Source organism: Pogona vitticeps, chromosome 1, assembly GCF_051106095.1.
Source record: "Pogona vitticeps strain Pit_001003342236 chromosome 1, PviZW2.1, whole genome shotgun sequence".
Taxonomy (NCBI): Eukaryota; Metazoa; Chordata; class Lepidosauria; order Squamata; family Agamidae; genus Pogona; species Pogona vitticeps.
This window is the reverse complement of record NC_135783.1, coordinates 249,430,054-249,445,901: the sequence shown is the minus strand read 5'-3', so window position 1 is coordinate 249,445,901 and position 15,848 is coordinate 249,430,054. Positions and strand designations below refer to the sequence as shown.

At 42.7% G+C, this 15,848-nt stretch overlaps 1 protein-coding gene across 1 annotated transcript in view; it reads right to left on the bottom strand.

Annotated features, from left to right (window-relative positions):
• The window catches only part of LOC110086195 (bestrophin-1), a 46,221-nt gene that overhangs the window by 13,212 nt on the left and 17,161 nt on the right, over positions 1–15,848 (bottom strand). Inside the window, exons 2-5 of the mRNA XM_072985549.2 lie at positions 8,309–8,471; positions 6,748–6,842; positions 4,811–5,044; positions 772–926 (exon numbers count right to left, since the gene is read on the bottom strand). Of these exons, the coding sequence (XP_072841650.2) occupies positions 772–926; positions 4,811–5,044; positions 6,748–6,842; positions 8,309–8,460 (636 nt within the window). The 5' untranslated portion in view covers positions 8,461–8,471. The remainder of the gene's footprint in view (positions 1–771; positions 927–4,810; positions 5,045–6,747; positions 6,843–8,308; positions 8,472–15,848) is intronic.

The window sequence follows — 15,848 nt, the reverse complement described above, 5'->3', positions numbered from 1 at the left end:
AAAAGGGAGTTTCTAGCATTGAGAAAAATCTGAAAAATAGCTATGGTCTACATGGAAGGCCAGAACAATGAAGAATTATTAAAGGTTCCAGCAGGCCATAACTCTAGGTCCACCAGATCATTGAAACCCTTTAAAGGCCTATTCTAGGACTATGTTTCCACTCAGGGAGGGAAACTGTTGTTGCACATTGGTTAAAAGGCTGAATTCCAATCTTACCATGAACTCATTGAAGCCACTGTTCCCAAAAGTGAAGTTCCAAATGTTTGAGTTTACAACTCCCATAAGCACGAACTAGGGCAGCCAATAGTAAGAGCTTCTGTGAAGTGCAGTCTAAGAACATTTGGGAACTACAAGCACTGCCATTCAAAGTCCCCCATGATAATACTGTACTTGGAAAAGTTATCCTTTACACAATAATTCCTTAGAATCCCTCCCTCCCTATATTGCCAGTAGTCAGAAGCCTGGGTGACATACTTCAAAAAAAGAGGGACTTTTGCCAGCTTTATGTCACTTGAAGTACAATGATGATTCTACTGATCTATTTTACAACCTTTTACTAGGACTTGTGGGGTGAATATCCCTGAATTACTTTAAATGCTTTGTGTTGTTATTATTTAACTAAATCCAGTTCCCAACCCAGCTCTTGAATATTGTTTCTTCCTTTTTTCCCCCTGACAATGCATTCCAGAACTTCCTGGAAAATGAGCAGAGGTGGTCTGTTTCTGAAATCACAATGTGTGTCTGACCCTGACGTGCATCTCTAGAACTCACATTCAGGATGCCTTGAAGCAGCACACTGTCCCGGATCCTCCCGTCATTACGTGCCTTCATGGCCAGGTTTGAGAACCACACACAGGGTATCCAGAACTTGTTATGGGGTGAGTTGACACTGTCAAACTTCTTGTGTTCCTCTGGTGTCATCAGGCCTACGCAGAAAAGAAGAGGAAGGGCATGATTTTCTGCGAAAAGAAGAGGAAGGAGAACGAAAAAGGACAGTTTACAGGAATCATGTCTTCCTCAGAACCATCCAGATCATAGTCTGAAGTATGATTTGTACTTTTTTTTTTTTGCCTGAAAAACAATTTTGAGAGACCTCAAAATATTGATGTCAGAGTCCTGACCTAGACATTCCTGAGGCTGTGAAGCCATGTTTATGGGGCTGGGTGGGGTGGAACATGACCAACTGCAGAAATCTGGCAAAATCAGGCAAGTGTGCATATATGTGCTTATTTTGCTTAATTTATTCTGTTGCTTCTGTTGATTGAGGGTAGGCATAAAAGTGTACAGGCTACTACCTCTCCTTCCTCCTCCTTCTTCCCTCTCTCTACAGAGACTTTGTGAGCCGTTGACTGCCTTTGAAAGCCTAATTTTGCCTCCCTAAGGGCTCACTTCTTACTCTAATTGGAAAGTTGAGTTTTTTTAGGGTGCCAGAGGTTTCATTCTGCTCTTGCAAAGAACTGTGGAACCTGTGCTACGTGGTTCATAGGGTTGCCCTTTCATTAGCATGAAGCAGATTTTCAACTTATGCCTAAATCTGTTTCTTTGGGCCCTTGCAAGCAGTTTTAATTTTAGAGACCAGATACAGAGACTCAGAGTTTCTGCCTCTCCTGTGTCCACTGTTCAGAGCTGTTGGGAATTTCAGCTTAGGTACTTCTGTTCCCTACCAGTTCACTTCCAGTAAATGTATTGGCCTAGAAGTGTGTATGTCATGGGAAGCAAGTCCAAGACCACATTTGACAATGGTTAAAAACGACCAATTCCATTTCCTCTGTGCAACATAAGAGTACAAGCTAGATTTCCCAGGAAGTAACAGAAAGAAGAATTTTTCTTAAAGGGCTTGCTTTTCGCTCCATACCACATTGCCCAACAAACTCTTAACCTTTTATTACATGTCTGTCTTAAAGCCTGAATTGGATTTATTCACACAGTTGCTGGTGTGTGGGTGGCAGAGATACAGTCAGTTTTCTCTTTCACCAGCTACTGCCCTTTATTTATCACATTCATTCACCATGAAACGTTCCAGTGCATGAAACAAAAGTTTCAGAATCTCAGCCAAAAAGAAAGAAAATGGCAAAAATGCTGCAGAAAGCATAAAGAGAAGAGGCCACTAGATTGTTCCATAATGTTAAAAATAGCACCGGAGTGAGAAAAATTTCATTTCTCTTTTTCCAGTCAATTTGTGCACACATGCATAGAACTCCATAAGCACCATGTATGCAGAGCCCACACTCGTACAGTGGGAGTATTTATTTATTTATTTTAAAGAAAGGAACAAGAAGAACACTGGAAGCAGACCAAAGCTTAGCTGGAAGTAGAAAAGAAGACAGTGCTGACATGAGATGGACTGGTGTGGTACTGCTGTTCAAGAATGATATATATGTGCAGATGTCCAGGGCCTTCCTCAGAAGAACGAGCAGGATACCGAAGGGTGCGCAGACCTTATTTTGAAGGGACTGAAGCAATGCATGCTTTCTAGACTGAGTGCTTCCAAACTACCCAACTTGCAAAGCAGTGCGGTGCAGGGATTAGGGCAGTTGGGCTGGGACTCAGGAGACTGGGGCCAAATATTGCTCTGATCCAGGAAGGTCCCTGTGAGGTTTTGAACCAATCAGTCTCCTTTTGCCTGACCTACCTCACGGGGTTGTCATGAGGACAAGAAGCAGAGGCCTCTTGCAGTCATTGGAGGAATGGCAGGATACACATCTATCTGTTACCACCACTAGCAACAACTATCAAGAATAGCTGTATTTGCCGTACTTATAAAGGGGCCAGCACTGAGTAGCAGGGAAGGCTCTCTGAGAGGTGGGCTTGACTCCTGTGAGCCCTTTGGAAGACAAATGGGATATATTTCCAGCCAGCAGCATTCATAAACAGCATCCGCCCAAAGCTTACTCAGAACTAATGCTGGCAGGAAGCCATATTTTGGCAAAGGCTTGGCAGATTTTAAGGTTATTTCAGGTTACCAAGTCAACTGCAGCAGTCTTCTCTCTTACAACTCCCATCATCCCCAGAAGCCTGGCTTTGAATAAGCTTACTGGGGATCATGGGATGATAAGCCAGTATATCTAAAGAGCACTGCACCAGGGGAAGCTTAAAGACTGCAGCAGACATTAGGCACAGATGGGGTTCCGTAACTGTAAGGAGTTTGCTCGCCAACAATTTGCATTAATTGATAGTCTCCTTGCAGATCAAAGAATAACCTTTTACAATGTGCTCAGTCCATGTGTTCTCCTGACTAGATGTCTCAGTCAGTTAGTCCTCTGGTTGAGGGATCTGTTGAGCCTTCAGGAAGTCGCACACTCCCAGAGCCGCCCCCACCCACCAAAGAAGGGAATGGTGAACTATTTCTGAGTACTGTACTTTATTCCTAGAAAACCCTGGAAAGGGTTGCCATAAGTTGGAATCAACTTGATGGATTATTATTATTATTATTATTATTATTATTATTATTATTATTATTATTATTATTATTATTATTATTATTATTATTATTATTATTATTATTATTATTATTATTATTATTATTATTATTATTGTTGTTGTTGTTGTTGTTGTTGTTGTTGTTGTTGTTGTTGTTGTTGTTGTTGTTGTTGTTATTGTTATTGTTATTGTTATTGTTATTGTTATTGTTATTGTTATTATTGCTGCTACTACTACTACTACTACCACTGCTGCTGCTGCTGCTGCTGCTGCTGCTACTACTACTACTACTACTACTACTACTACTACTACTACTACTACAGTGGTGCCTCGCATTACGACATTAATTCGTTCCAGCGAAATCGCTGTATAACGAAAACGTCGTAAGATGAAAATAAAAAGCCCATTGAAACGCATTGAAACCCATTCAATGTGTTCCAATGGGCTGGAAACTCACTGTCCAGCGAAGATCCTCCATAGGGCGGCCATTTTCGGTGCCCACGCAGCGAGGAATCCGTCCCAGAAAACAGCAGGGAGCCATTTTATTTACCCGGTGGCCATTTTGAAACCGCCGATCAGCTGGAGGAAAATCATCGTTTTGCGAAGAATTGGTTCCCAAAGCAGGGAACCGATCATCGCAAAGTGAAAAAAACCTATTCAGACCATTGTTTGCGATCGCAAAAAGATCGTCGTAATGCAGTTTCGTCGCAATATGGAGCAATCGTAATGCGAGGCACCACTGTATTATTGTTGTTGTTGTTGTTGTTGTTGTTGTTGTTGTTGTTGTTGTTGTTGTTGTTGTTATTCAAAAACACCAGGCACAGTCAAAATTATAAAAACATTGACTGGTATTATAGAACAGTTACAAGTTTTAACCAAAAACCTAAGTAGCTGTTAAATATCGACACAGTATGTATGTTGTTCCTAATATTGCTGTTTTTGATGGCTCTTGATGATGGTGATGATGGTGATGATGTTCCCTCTATTAAAAATGATAAAGAGATGGAAAGGATGGAAAGTGCTCAAATTGCTGTAGGCTACCGATTCCTGACTCCAGCATAGAAGTACTCATTGAACATATACCTCACTGGCGAATGTCCTAGTGTGAAACAGGAAGTGCCTAATGCTAACTTCTTATTCTGTGGTAGGAGCTAGAAGACAGTAAGTTTGGGGAGGCTGGGCTAGGTTTTTTTATGGATACCTGTGGATATCTTTATTTGTGACACAAAGCAGTGAGCTCGGGGGAGCTTTTGTTTTGTTTTGAGTATGGCCAGGAATTCTAGGAGTGATCGTCCATACAAGCAATATGCTTGAACTCTGCAAAGCAGAGTATCCATTCCATTTAGGAATTTTGTCCTAAATAGTAGATCGCCATGGTGGTGGCTGGTACCTGCTGTCACAATATGTTCTATGCTGGGAAACCGCTTGTAGACGGCAGTGCTGACAGAGCGCAAGATCAGCACGCCCAGCAGATTGATGTAGCGCATCAGGGTGCGCCGCAGGAGGCGCCCATACTCATCCTTCCCATCCACACTACTTGAGACCAGGTTCATGACGCGGTCAGGCCACGGGATGCTCTCATATTGTCCCCACCAGCGAGACACCACTAAAGTAACATAGAAGCCTGGAACAGAAATGGGACAGTCAGTCACAAGGAGAGAAGGGTCTCTTACCTGCAGGCAGGCAAACCTTCCCCCCTCCCCTCCAAAGGCACCGTTTGCATAGTTGCTGGTGGTCTCTGCCAACACAATCTAATTATTTTGGTGAGGTCCTTCCCCACCTCAAGAATTTAAAAAACCTGACATCTATGTACATAGTGCCTTAAACAGCTCAAATCAAATCAAATCAAATCAAAATGAAATGTGTCCATATATTTCCAGCAGAATTTAGTGGGGGGTGTTAAAAAACAAAGGATGGAGAAGGTGAGTGAAGAAATGCAGGCACCCATGGTGCACACACAACACCACCAGCAGGCATTAGAAGGTCTGATCCTAAGATGCCATTTCCACAATTTCCAGTTTTCCTCTGAGACTACAGGGACTGGCCCAAGACGGTTTTTCTGACTGCAGTGGAGAGGCAAATAGTACCCCCACCCCGAGTCCCTGGAGCCAGCCAAGTGATTTGGGCTCATGAGGAAAGAAAATCTCCTAAGTGCCTCTCCCTGTCTCTGGCACCAAATAAATGAAATAGACTCAATTAAATAGCTAACCATTACCAACTGCTGTCCTTTCATGTTACCCAGCACCTACTGCTGGAGGGAGCCTCCTCAGTTTTGCACAAAGGCAGCCTCTGGCTTTAAGATTTTGCTTGGCGCCTGTACTCCACACCATGGTAGTAGGGCTTGAGCTCCTTCTTCGGGCAAGCTGGTACTGTGAAGAGAGATCCCGACCTTCTCTCACCGAGTGCTAGCCTAGGAGCATGAGTACCCAACCACCCCTCACAGTCTCCACAGCCTGAGATAGGGAGGAACAATCCTGAATTACACTGCCAACCAAACGGCAAAGGTCTATTTGTGGAAGTATCCACCCTCCGCCTCTCCAAGAAGACATCTTCATGTGAGCTTCCTTCTGCAACAGTCTAAAGGAAGTAAGATAGGCAACTCTGGATGAGTCCTTTCCAGTCCGCTCTTCTGTTCACACAGCCGCCAGCCAGTTCTCTATGGGAAGCCTGACAGCAGGACGCAAGAGTGCCCCTGTAACCTTTGTCTTGCATTTTCCACCAATGGATTTGCAGAGGCACTCCGCTTCTCAACCTGGAGACAATACATAGCCTTCCTGGCTTGCTGTCATGGATGGCCCTAGGTTCCATGAACTTCTCCACACACCCCTTTAAACTGTGCAGTACTGCTGTCATGAGTGCAAGGAGAGCTAAACAAATGCTCTTTAGTGAGGACTGCTGCAAGTTAGCAGTCCTCATTAAATCTTGCTGTAGTGAATTCCACAGTTATACTGTGTACTGGATGAATAGTGTGCCCCACACTGTTTATTTATGTGGAATGTAACTTCCTTTTATCTTTACTTTTTTACTTTTTTACTTTTATTATATTTTTACCCCACCCCACCCAGACAAAGTCTACATGGGGTGGCTTACACACATAATAAAAACATCACAATATAACAAATATCATAAAATCATCTATCTGTCCTGAATCTTGCACCATTCCAATTCAGTGGATGAGCCCAGCATCTAGCATTATGACCTCAGCTCCTCCAGCTTCCAAGTGCTTTGTGCTGGCCCTTTTCTGTACACATCATGAATAAACACAATAAAATAAAGTCCGACGCTTTGGATTGTTCTCCCTGTTGTTGGGTTTTTTTTCCCCCTCACCCAGCACGAAGGACACAGGGATCAGTTCGGCATAGCTGTTGCAGTACAGGGCCAGTTTCTCAAACATCAGCCGTTGGCTCTCGTTCAGAATCAACCTAGAATGGAAACACAGAAGGGTAGAGGAGGCCCCTCAGAGCACTCAGCACCGCTCCCCTGTTCAGTGTGTCTGTGCAGAAAGAAGTCTCTCTCTCTCTGTGTGTGTGAAGATGTTCAAATCATTCTTCATGCCTAGAAAGTAGTAAAGCTTGGGAAATGACTCTATTTGCACTACAATTCCCTGTGTCTGTGTTGGCTATTTATTTATTTATTTATTTATTTATTTATTTATTTATTTATTTATTTAACCTATATGCCACTCCCACTACCCCAAGGTCTCTGGGCGGCTTACAGCAACAGTTGTAATTCTGGATTCTGACAGTTACAATCTAAAAAAGTAAAATTTACCAAACTCTAGTTCTGAGGTAACACTAATCTATTAATTCCCCCTCTCCCATAGACACATCATGTTTTCGATTTCTGAGAAAGTCTGCAGTTCTTATATGTTGGAAATATTTGTTTTCTTTTGCTTTCCTTTCTTCTTCTTTTTTTAAAAAAATATGATTCATTTGCTGAAAAGGTCTGAAATTGGGAGGACTGTTTTCCTGACATTGAAATCTACAGATTTTAATTACCTGTGTATACAAAGATAAGAATGGAGAGAGGGAGCTTACAGTATTAGGCTGGCAGTACTGAACGGTCTTGTAAGCCATTGTTACGGCCTTTGCTCCACTCTTTCCATTGTGGCTAAAAGTCAGACTAGTGCAGTGGTTCTAAAAATGGAGTCTCCAGATGTTTTTAGATTGCAATTCCCAGAAGCCTTCACCACTTGCTGTGCTGGCCAGGATTTCTGGGAGTTGCACCCCAAGAACATCTGGGGACCCAAGTTTGAGAACCACTGAGCTAGCTAGAAGATATCCATAGCATTTTACAAAAAGTTGCTCCCTCTAGTGGTGAATGCCAGCTGTGAGTCACATGCGGTTTTCCTGGATATTCTGCATGTAGCATGATTTATGTGGCCGACCATTAAAAGGTAAACATTTACTTCCTAAGCCTCATGTATGTCTGAGAAGATCCAGTTGTGGGAAGGAAAACAGCTGGGGAGAAGCAGATCTCGTAGTCAGATTTAAAAAGGGGGTAAAAGTAAATAAATTTCTTTTCCTCTCCCCCAACAAATAGAGAGTTTCTCACTAGATGTGCAAGATATTGTTATTTATCATTCATTTATTGGATTTATATTTCAATTTTCTTCTTCCAAATGGAGCTCCCAATAAATTGAATAAAGATAATATTAAAACAGAGAATACTATCAAATATTGAAACAGCGTTAAAATTAAAGGTGTGATTTAAAGAAACTAAAACACAGTTTTATACAAAAAAAATCGGGCTGTGGTCAGCCAGCAGTCGCTTGCAGACGTCACAGGTGTCACGTCTAATAAATGGTTGTGATGTGACACAACTTTCAGAGCAATGGTGTGGAAAAACCGAAGGAAACCTTAGGCTTAGAGGAAATTGTAAGGCTCACCTATAGACGAGGCTGATGCCAAAGTAGAAAGAGATGAAGATTAAGAACTCGCAGTAGAGAAGTTTGTAGATGCTGCCTTTCCATCGAAGCAAGAGCTGTGAGAAAGTGCCCAGGCGTGCATCGGCAACCCGGTAGGTGTATGTCACTGTCATCGCAAGACCTGCTGGAAACAAGTAGCAAGAGAGTGAGGATCAAGGACTTCTGGTGGTGGTGGGGGACTCCACAAGAGGACTAACCAGGCCTGGCAGATTGGGGAATGGGATAGCCTGGGTAAAACTCTAAAGGGTTCATGAAAAGAACTGGAGTCTCAAGGAGTCCATCCCAAAATGGCCAGGAGGGCTGAGTGAAGGACTAGTGCAAGAGTGAGTTCTTCCAAGCAAGGGCAATGTGCAAATTTCCTTCTGTGGGGAGTTGGCAGCCTGGAGCCCTTGCCCTGGTTTCATATCTCTCTGCAAGTGATCAGTCCAGACCAAGAATGCCTGCAGATATTTTTTTGAGACAAGAAGGAAAACCTGCACAGTGAAATGTTGTTTCACACCTATGGTCTATCTACTGCTGATAAATGTCATCAAGTTGCTTCCAACTGATGGCAACCCTAACAAGGTTTTCAAGGTACATGAGATGTTCAAAGAGTGGTTTATCATTGACAGCATCCTGTGAGCTTCTACGGCCAAGCAGGGAGTTTGAACTGAGATTTCCTGAGTCCCAGTTTGACATTCCATTCATTATATTACACTGGCTCTTCTGTTTTTATATACAGTAATAATAAATAAATAAATGCCCCCTCTCCTCCAGGTTCCTTGGACATCTGTAGTCAAAATCTCTAGTAAGAGTGAATGGTCCCTTACCCAGCACCCTATGAAGAGGAAGTAGGGTGGCAGGGGGAGGGAAAGAAAGAGAAAGGGGCAGAAAAAGAGGATGGTGGCAAGAAAAATAAAAGGATAACCCTACCATTTTGGCCTTGGCTCTGTTTTTAACCCCTACCTCCACCCCCACCCCCAGCCAAATAACCATTAAAAGATTACTTATAAGCCCTAGACAGAAAAAAAAAACCAGGGAGCTTACTACTCTTGAGAAATCTATAGGGCAAAACTCGGAGTTCAAGGGAGCATCCCTAGACCTTACTTCCCCCGTGCCCACAATTTCTTGCAAAAAAATCTTTTTAAAGCAGAAAGTTCCCTTTGTCCCCTTTAGAGGCCAACATATTTAATTTTAGGCAACCACCTGGCAGATATCCTTTGATTTGTATTCCTGCATCGAGTAGGGGGGTTGGACTTGATGGTCTCATCGGCTCCTTCCACCTTCATTTTTCTATGACTGTATGATTCTATGATTTTTAAGAAAGAAATGGAAGGGATGAGGTCCAGACATGAGAGGTCTCCACATATGGCAACACTGGTCTCCTCATCTCCCCCAGAGGATGCAAAGGGACTTTTAAAGCCAATGTTTCTTCCAAATATTAAACTTGGGGTAGGGTACAGGGGGTCCTTATGGGTGCTGAGGGCTGCATCGGGCCTGGGAGGCACATGTTGCATCTCCATGCTATAGATACAGGTGATTTTATATATATGGATCACGAAAATATGTGTTCCATCATCATACATGATGGCTTATGTTCAGTTTGTATGCCTTTCCTTAGGTGGAGATACTGATTACAAAAGAAATTATTGTGATTGAGAAGACCTCATGAGACTCTCTTTGGTTTAATAAACACAACTCTTTCCAAGAAGTGAGGACATTGTCAGACCATAGATGCACATATAAGGCATTTTGGAGCAAACACGAACCAAGTCATTAAGCAAACCAGCGTTTTCTTGCTATCCAGAGCAGCTGTTCTTGCGAACAAAGGAAGAACACCAGAAGACTTGAAGACAATAAGAACTCCTACTACAGACAGACTTCCCAAGCTTTGTTTACAGGCAGGCAAGGAATTTCAGAATAACACTGAAGTGATATTCACAGTAATAGAGAGGTAACATTGGAAAGAGAAGAAGAAAATGTGAAGAAATCTGAGAGGGGGTGAACTGGACTATGGGAATTGAAAAGGCATTCTAATAAAAGCAGTTTGTAATGTAACTCTCCATTGGATTGCTGCCCAGGAGATGGTTTACACATGAAAGGAAAGATTAAAACATGTTGATCCTCAGAAGACCCTTTCCCACAAAGTTCTAGACTCTCTACAACATTGCTTTGGGCTGCTGTGGCTGCCAAGGCTGTGGATATAGGGCAGGGATACAGAATCTGGGCCCTTCCAGATGTTGTTGGTTTCTGGGTTTCATTGGACCCAGCCAGTCTGGCCAATGGTGAGGAATGATAGGAGCAGTTCAGCAACATCTGGAGGTCCACAAGTTCTCCATCTTGGCGAGAGCAGAGAAGTAAAATACGGGAAGAGGTGAGGGAGAGGTGCTCCATCTCCTATCTATGCTTCACAGAGCTCTGTTTCTGAAGAGTTAAGGCAGCAGTCTGACATGACACTGTTTGTGGACCACTTTTCCTGATCGTGTATGTTTCATAGTGTTGCTGTGAAGTGGTTTTCCTGGCTCAGCTGCATCATCGCCTGGAGTTGCTCAACATGATAGATAGTTCCCCACAAACCACCAGGGTTTATATTCTATCCTTTCTACTCATATGTTTGTTGGAGGCCTGCTCAAAGATTATTCCAACATGCATTGTCAAAAACATAAAATAAAAATGTTGCTTGGCAGTCAATCTAAAGAATGATCCAACCCTGACTACGTACATAGCTGGCTAAATAGTCTGTCTCCCCCCACACTTGCCTTGTGAAAACAATCCTCATATAGCTGACTGTCTTGGTAGCATTTACAGGCCCACCTAGTCTGAAGTTGTCATTCTGTAATGTTGCCACAATTTATAAAAAACCTGTTATTTGGGCTTGTCAACTGGAAAACGTAATATGATATTAAAAGGCAGAACATGTACATGAACATGTTCTCCTAGATCAGTGGTTCCCAACCTTGGGTCCCCGAATGTTCTTGGACTACAACTCCCCAAAATCCTTGTCAGCACAGCTAGTGGATGAAAGCTTCTGGGAGTTTTAGTCTGAGAACGTTTTGGGACCCAACGTTGGGAACCATTGTCCCTAGATGGATGATAACAAGTGTATCAATCTGATCTTTTCCCACAATGCTCTGCTCATTTTATCGTCCAGTGCAGAGGTGGGTAAACTATGGCCCTCCCAGATATTATGGGATTGGAGTTCCCACCAGCCCTAGTTCAGCATAGTGAATGATAAGGGATGATGGGTTGTGCAGCCTAGCAAGATCTGGCTGGGTGCCAGTTGCCTACCCCAGTCTAAAGCAAATACAACTGAATTCAGCGTTACCCATTTCCTTGCTTCTTTCAGATGAGAACTTAGATTAATAGCCTATGCCAGTTCCTGAGGAGGAGTGTATTTGGATGGTGTGAAGAAGATATAGTACAATATTATATCAAGTAAACTTAGCATACTGGCACATGTTCAGTTATACTAAGTCACAGGAAATGAGTCACACATATAATTGTGATTCCCGCTTCTAATGTTCATCCCCATTAGTATTGAAAGCAAGGTTGCGAAACCATGAGTCCTCCAAATATAATTTCGGAAGCCTCAGCAATGGTGGCCAATGGTAAAGAATTGTGGGAGTTGTCATCACACCATCCTTATGGCCAAAGGATCCTAACTCTGCTCAGTAGGGCTTGCAGGAGCATTTCTGTATGGACAAGAGTTGCACAGAGGCTTTGGGAACAGAAGGTTCATGATGCACAGAGATACTTATACACAGGATCTGTGAAGGATCTGAGTGACCGAGGACCAAACAGAGCTTAGAATTTAACCATAATTAAAAGCATGAAATCCATCCATCCATTCATAACATTGCATTTTATGCTGCCTTTTTCCCATTGAAGGGGCCCAAGGTAGTTCAGAAATTATTTAAAAACAACAACTAAAATTTGATAAATTGTTGTCTTAAAATGTATAATAGTGTTAAAACAATTATTTTAAACACTTAAAAACACATTACAAATATTTTGAAACACACACCCAATAATAACAATGCTCAGTATCCAAACTCAGAACTCTTCACTGCCCAACTAGTTACCTATCTGGAAAGGATGGTCTTTACCTTCCATCAGAAAGACAAGAGGGAGGGGTGGTTAAAATCCATGTAGCTAGAGAGTAACAAGTAGCTGGAATCTTTGACAGTGTAGGCCCTTATCTAAGGCAGAAGAACTGGGGCTTTGATCCAGGGTATTAAAATGTAGCTAGTGCCAAGATCTTCTGCTGGAAGGTGTGAATCTGCTCATTCTGAGTGCAAAGACTGGGCACAGCTTCTGCTCCCCAGGAAGGAGTAAACACAAAACAGTCAAGCTCAGTGTGGAACTCAGGTTGTCATGCATTGAGATGTTTCTCTGCCCGTTCCTCTCACCTTCGCTGTGTATGCCAGTCTCACATGACCCGCGCTTGGCCAATAGGATGAGAAAGCCCTGGGGTAGCAACATTGCTAGTTATGACTTTGGGACCAGGACAAGGCAGATTCAAGGCCTCACTGAGCCATGAAACTCACTGGGGGGTCATCAATTATTTTCTGTTAGCTTAAACTACATCCATTATAGGGTTATTGCGAAGATACTGTGGAGGCAGAGTGTTGTATGTGCTGCTTTGAACCCAATGGAGGAAATTCAGGTCATAAATATAACAGACAAAATAGATAAACAAATAGTCTCCAAATCCCATGAGGTCCTAGTTCCCTCTATTGGCAGTGGTTAGGCCTCGTCTTGAGTACTGTGTCCAGGTGTGGCCACCACACTTCAAGAAGGATGCTGACAAATTGGAACAGAGAAGAGCAACAAGGGTGATTAAGGGACTGGAAGCCAAGCCTTATGAAGAAAGACTAAAAGAATTGGGCCTTGAGAAGAGAAGACTGAGGGGAGATAAGGTAGCATTTTTCAGCTACTTGAAAGGCTGTCATATAGAGAAGGAGCAGGATCTGTTCTCAATTGTCCCAGAGCGCAGGACAAGCAACAATGGGCTCAAGTAAAAGGAAGCCAGATTTTGGTTGAATATCAGGGGAAAAAACTTCCCAACTGTTAGAGCAGTGCAGCAATGGAATCAATTACTTCAAAAGGTGGCAAGTGCTCCAACACTGGAGGCATTCAAGAGAAATTTAGACAACCCCCTGGAAAATATCCCTTGATTTGTATTCTTGCATTGAGCAGGGGGTTGGACTCAATGGCCTTATAGGTCCCTTCCAACTTCATGATTCTATGAAAGAACCAGTTGATACTTGTAGGTTCCTCTCCTCAAACTCTGTAGCATGTTGCTTGGCTTACTCACATGCATTATCCAGAGCTGGGCACTTTAGTAAGCACACTCTATCCATTCCTGTTCTGTCTGTCTATCTGTCTTGTTGTAATGTATAACACAAGTAATTTTGTGGGGAGATGACCCATCTTCTAGACCTGTGCTATTCTTTTTCTGCTTTAAAAGGAAAGCCCAAGTGTTCTTCCAGGCAGAGTTACCACATGGAAGTAAAAGACCTATGGAGGACCAGAGGAGGGCAAGTGAGTGTCAATAAAAGCTGACACGTTTAATAATTCCTGTAATTGTGAGGCTTCTGCATGAACTGAACTTGTCTCAGAACCCCTGTTCTTTTTGTAACAGCCAGCATATGTGTCAGGGAGGTTGTATGTATAGTTGCATTCAGGCTCTGGCTGAACTGGAGTATCATTTTCTACCATCACAGTGGTTCCAGAAGCGTGGAAATACATCAGGGAAATGACCACATGCACTGACTGGTGACTGCACTCTGCAAATCTTTACTGGCTTGTGCGGGTGTTTTATTAAGGAAATTTATTTCTTGTCTTCACTGAACCCAGGTAGATTTTTCTTCCCCTCATGTAACTCCAAAGCAGAATACACATCTTTACCAAACATGGAAAACTCCAAGCTTTGGCTGTGTAAATAACGCCATGAATTTTTCTGCAGGATATAAAAAGTCTGAGGCCCTTCCCTCGCTCCTAATCTAGATGAGTTTTCTGGCAATATGGCTCATTGCAGGAGGAGAGTGGAAGGTTAATCTTGGGAGGTCCAATTTCCAGGAAAAGAAGGGAGAATATGTTGCAAAGCTAAAGTGCCTCCTTGGTGGAACTGAGTGGAGTTTAAGAACCTTTTCCAAACCAGATGTATGGGCCATCGGGACCAATGTGGCTTTCACTAGGGTTCCCCAGATGGCCACACCACTGACATTGCATATTGCACTACTTTAATATGAAGCCTGACTGCTTTCAAGCAGGACTATGCCTCAAATACATAAGAAATCCTTTAGATGTGGGGACCTAGAGAGGAAGAATTCAGTTCACTCACACATCCTTTGTGATGATTTTTTAGAGCCAAACGGGGGGGGGGGGGGGAGGTTGAAAAGAAGAGAGGCCTCCTGCTATTTTAATAGTTGTGTTACTATTTTAGCCAGTGTAACTTAAAAGGGGTTCACCCTAAAAATGGCAAACAAAGAAACCAATAAATAAATAAATGACTCAAGAACCTGTCATCTTCTTCCTCTGGGTACCTTAAGCCCCGCGAGCATCACCATGCAAATGCCACCTCCACAAATGGTAGGGAGAAGCTGACACTTGTGTGGTTATGAAGAAATATATCAGTCTACAGGCAGGCAGGCAGGCAGACATGCAGACAGACATTCTTCTAACATACAATTGTAAAAGCTTCCTCTCGCACATCTCACGTTTTTCAGAAGGTAGCAGACAGAATGGGCAAGTGATGCTGTATAAACTCTGTTATAGGCAGACAGATAACCTAGTGTGGGCTATTAAAAATAAAAATCAACATCCATGGGCACCTAACAAGGACCAGACTCCTTTCAACATGCTTTAGTTCTGCTGGACTGGCTAAGATGTATCTGTGCTCTGATTAAGGAGCAAGGCCCCTTCAACTGAGTAAACACAGACCATGTGGTTAAAAGTTTTTCCATTTTTCTGTGCATGGCTGCTTCTGCCTGGAATGGCAGAGATAATCTATGGAGAATAGTGGTGGTGAGTACAGGGGTTGTTATTTCAGATTCATCAATCTGGTATAACAAGCTGTGATCTTGTGACCAGCCTGTATAGTCAGCATTCCCTTTAGCTCCCATAAAACAATAGATAACTGGAATTGGAATTTGTGGAGGAGACACCACTAAATTATTTATTCACTTTAAAACATTTAAATGTTGGTGGGCCCTAATTTTGTGCCTAAAGCACAAAAATGCCAATTTGTGCATTTCCAAATAGCCTCCTAACACAGTGGTGGCCAGCTGCAAAAGTCAGCAGTGCTTTACACCTGCATAAAAAGTGGAAGACCGAGACTAGTGCAATTCAAGAGACAAGATCCATCAGCTAGAGACTAGAGCAAAAGAAATATGTTTAGAATTAAAGAGGTCTGAGCCCAAGAAATGATTTTAAGCACTGGAGCAGAGAACAACTCTAGGAAATGCCAGACAGAAACCCATTGGAGTTAGTTATCCCAGGCTTTCTTCATGTCAGTAGT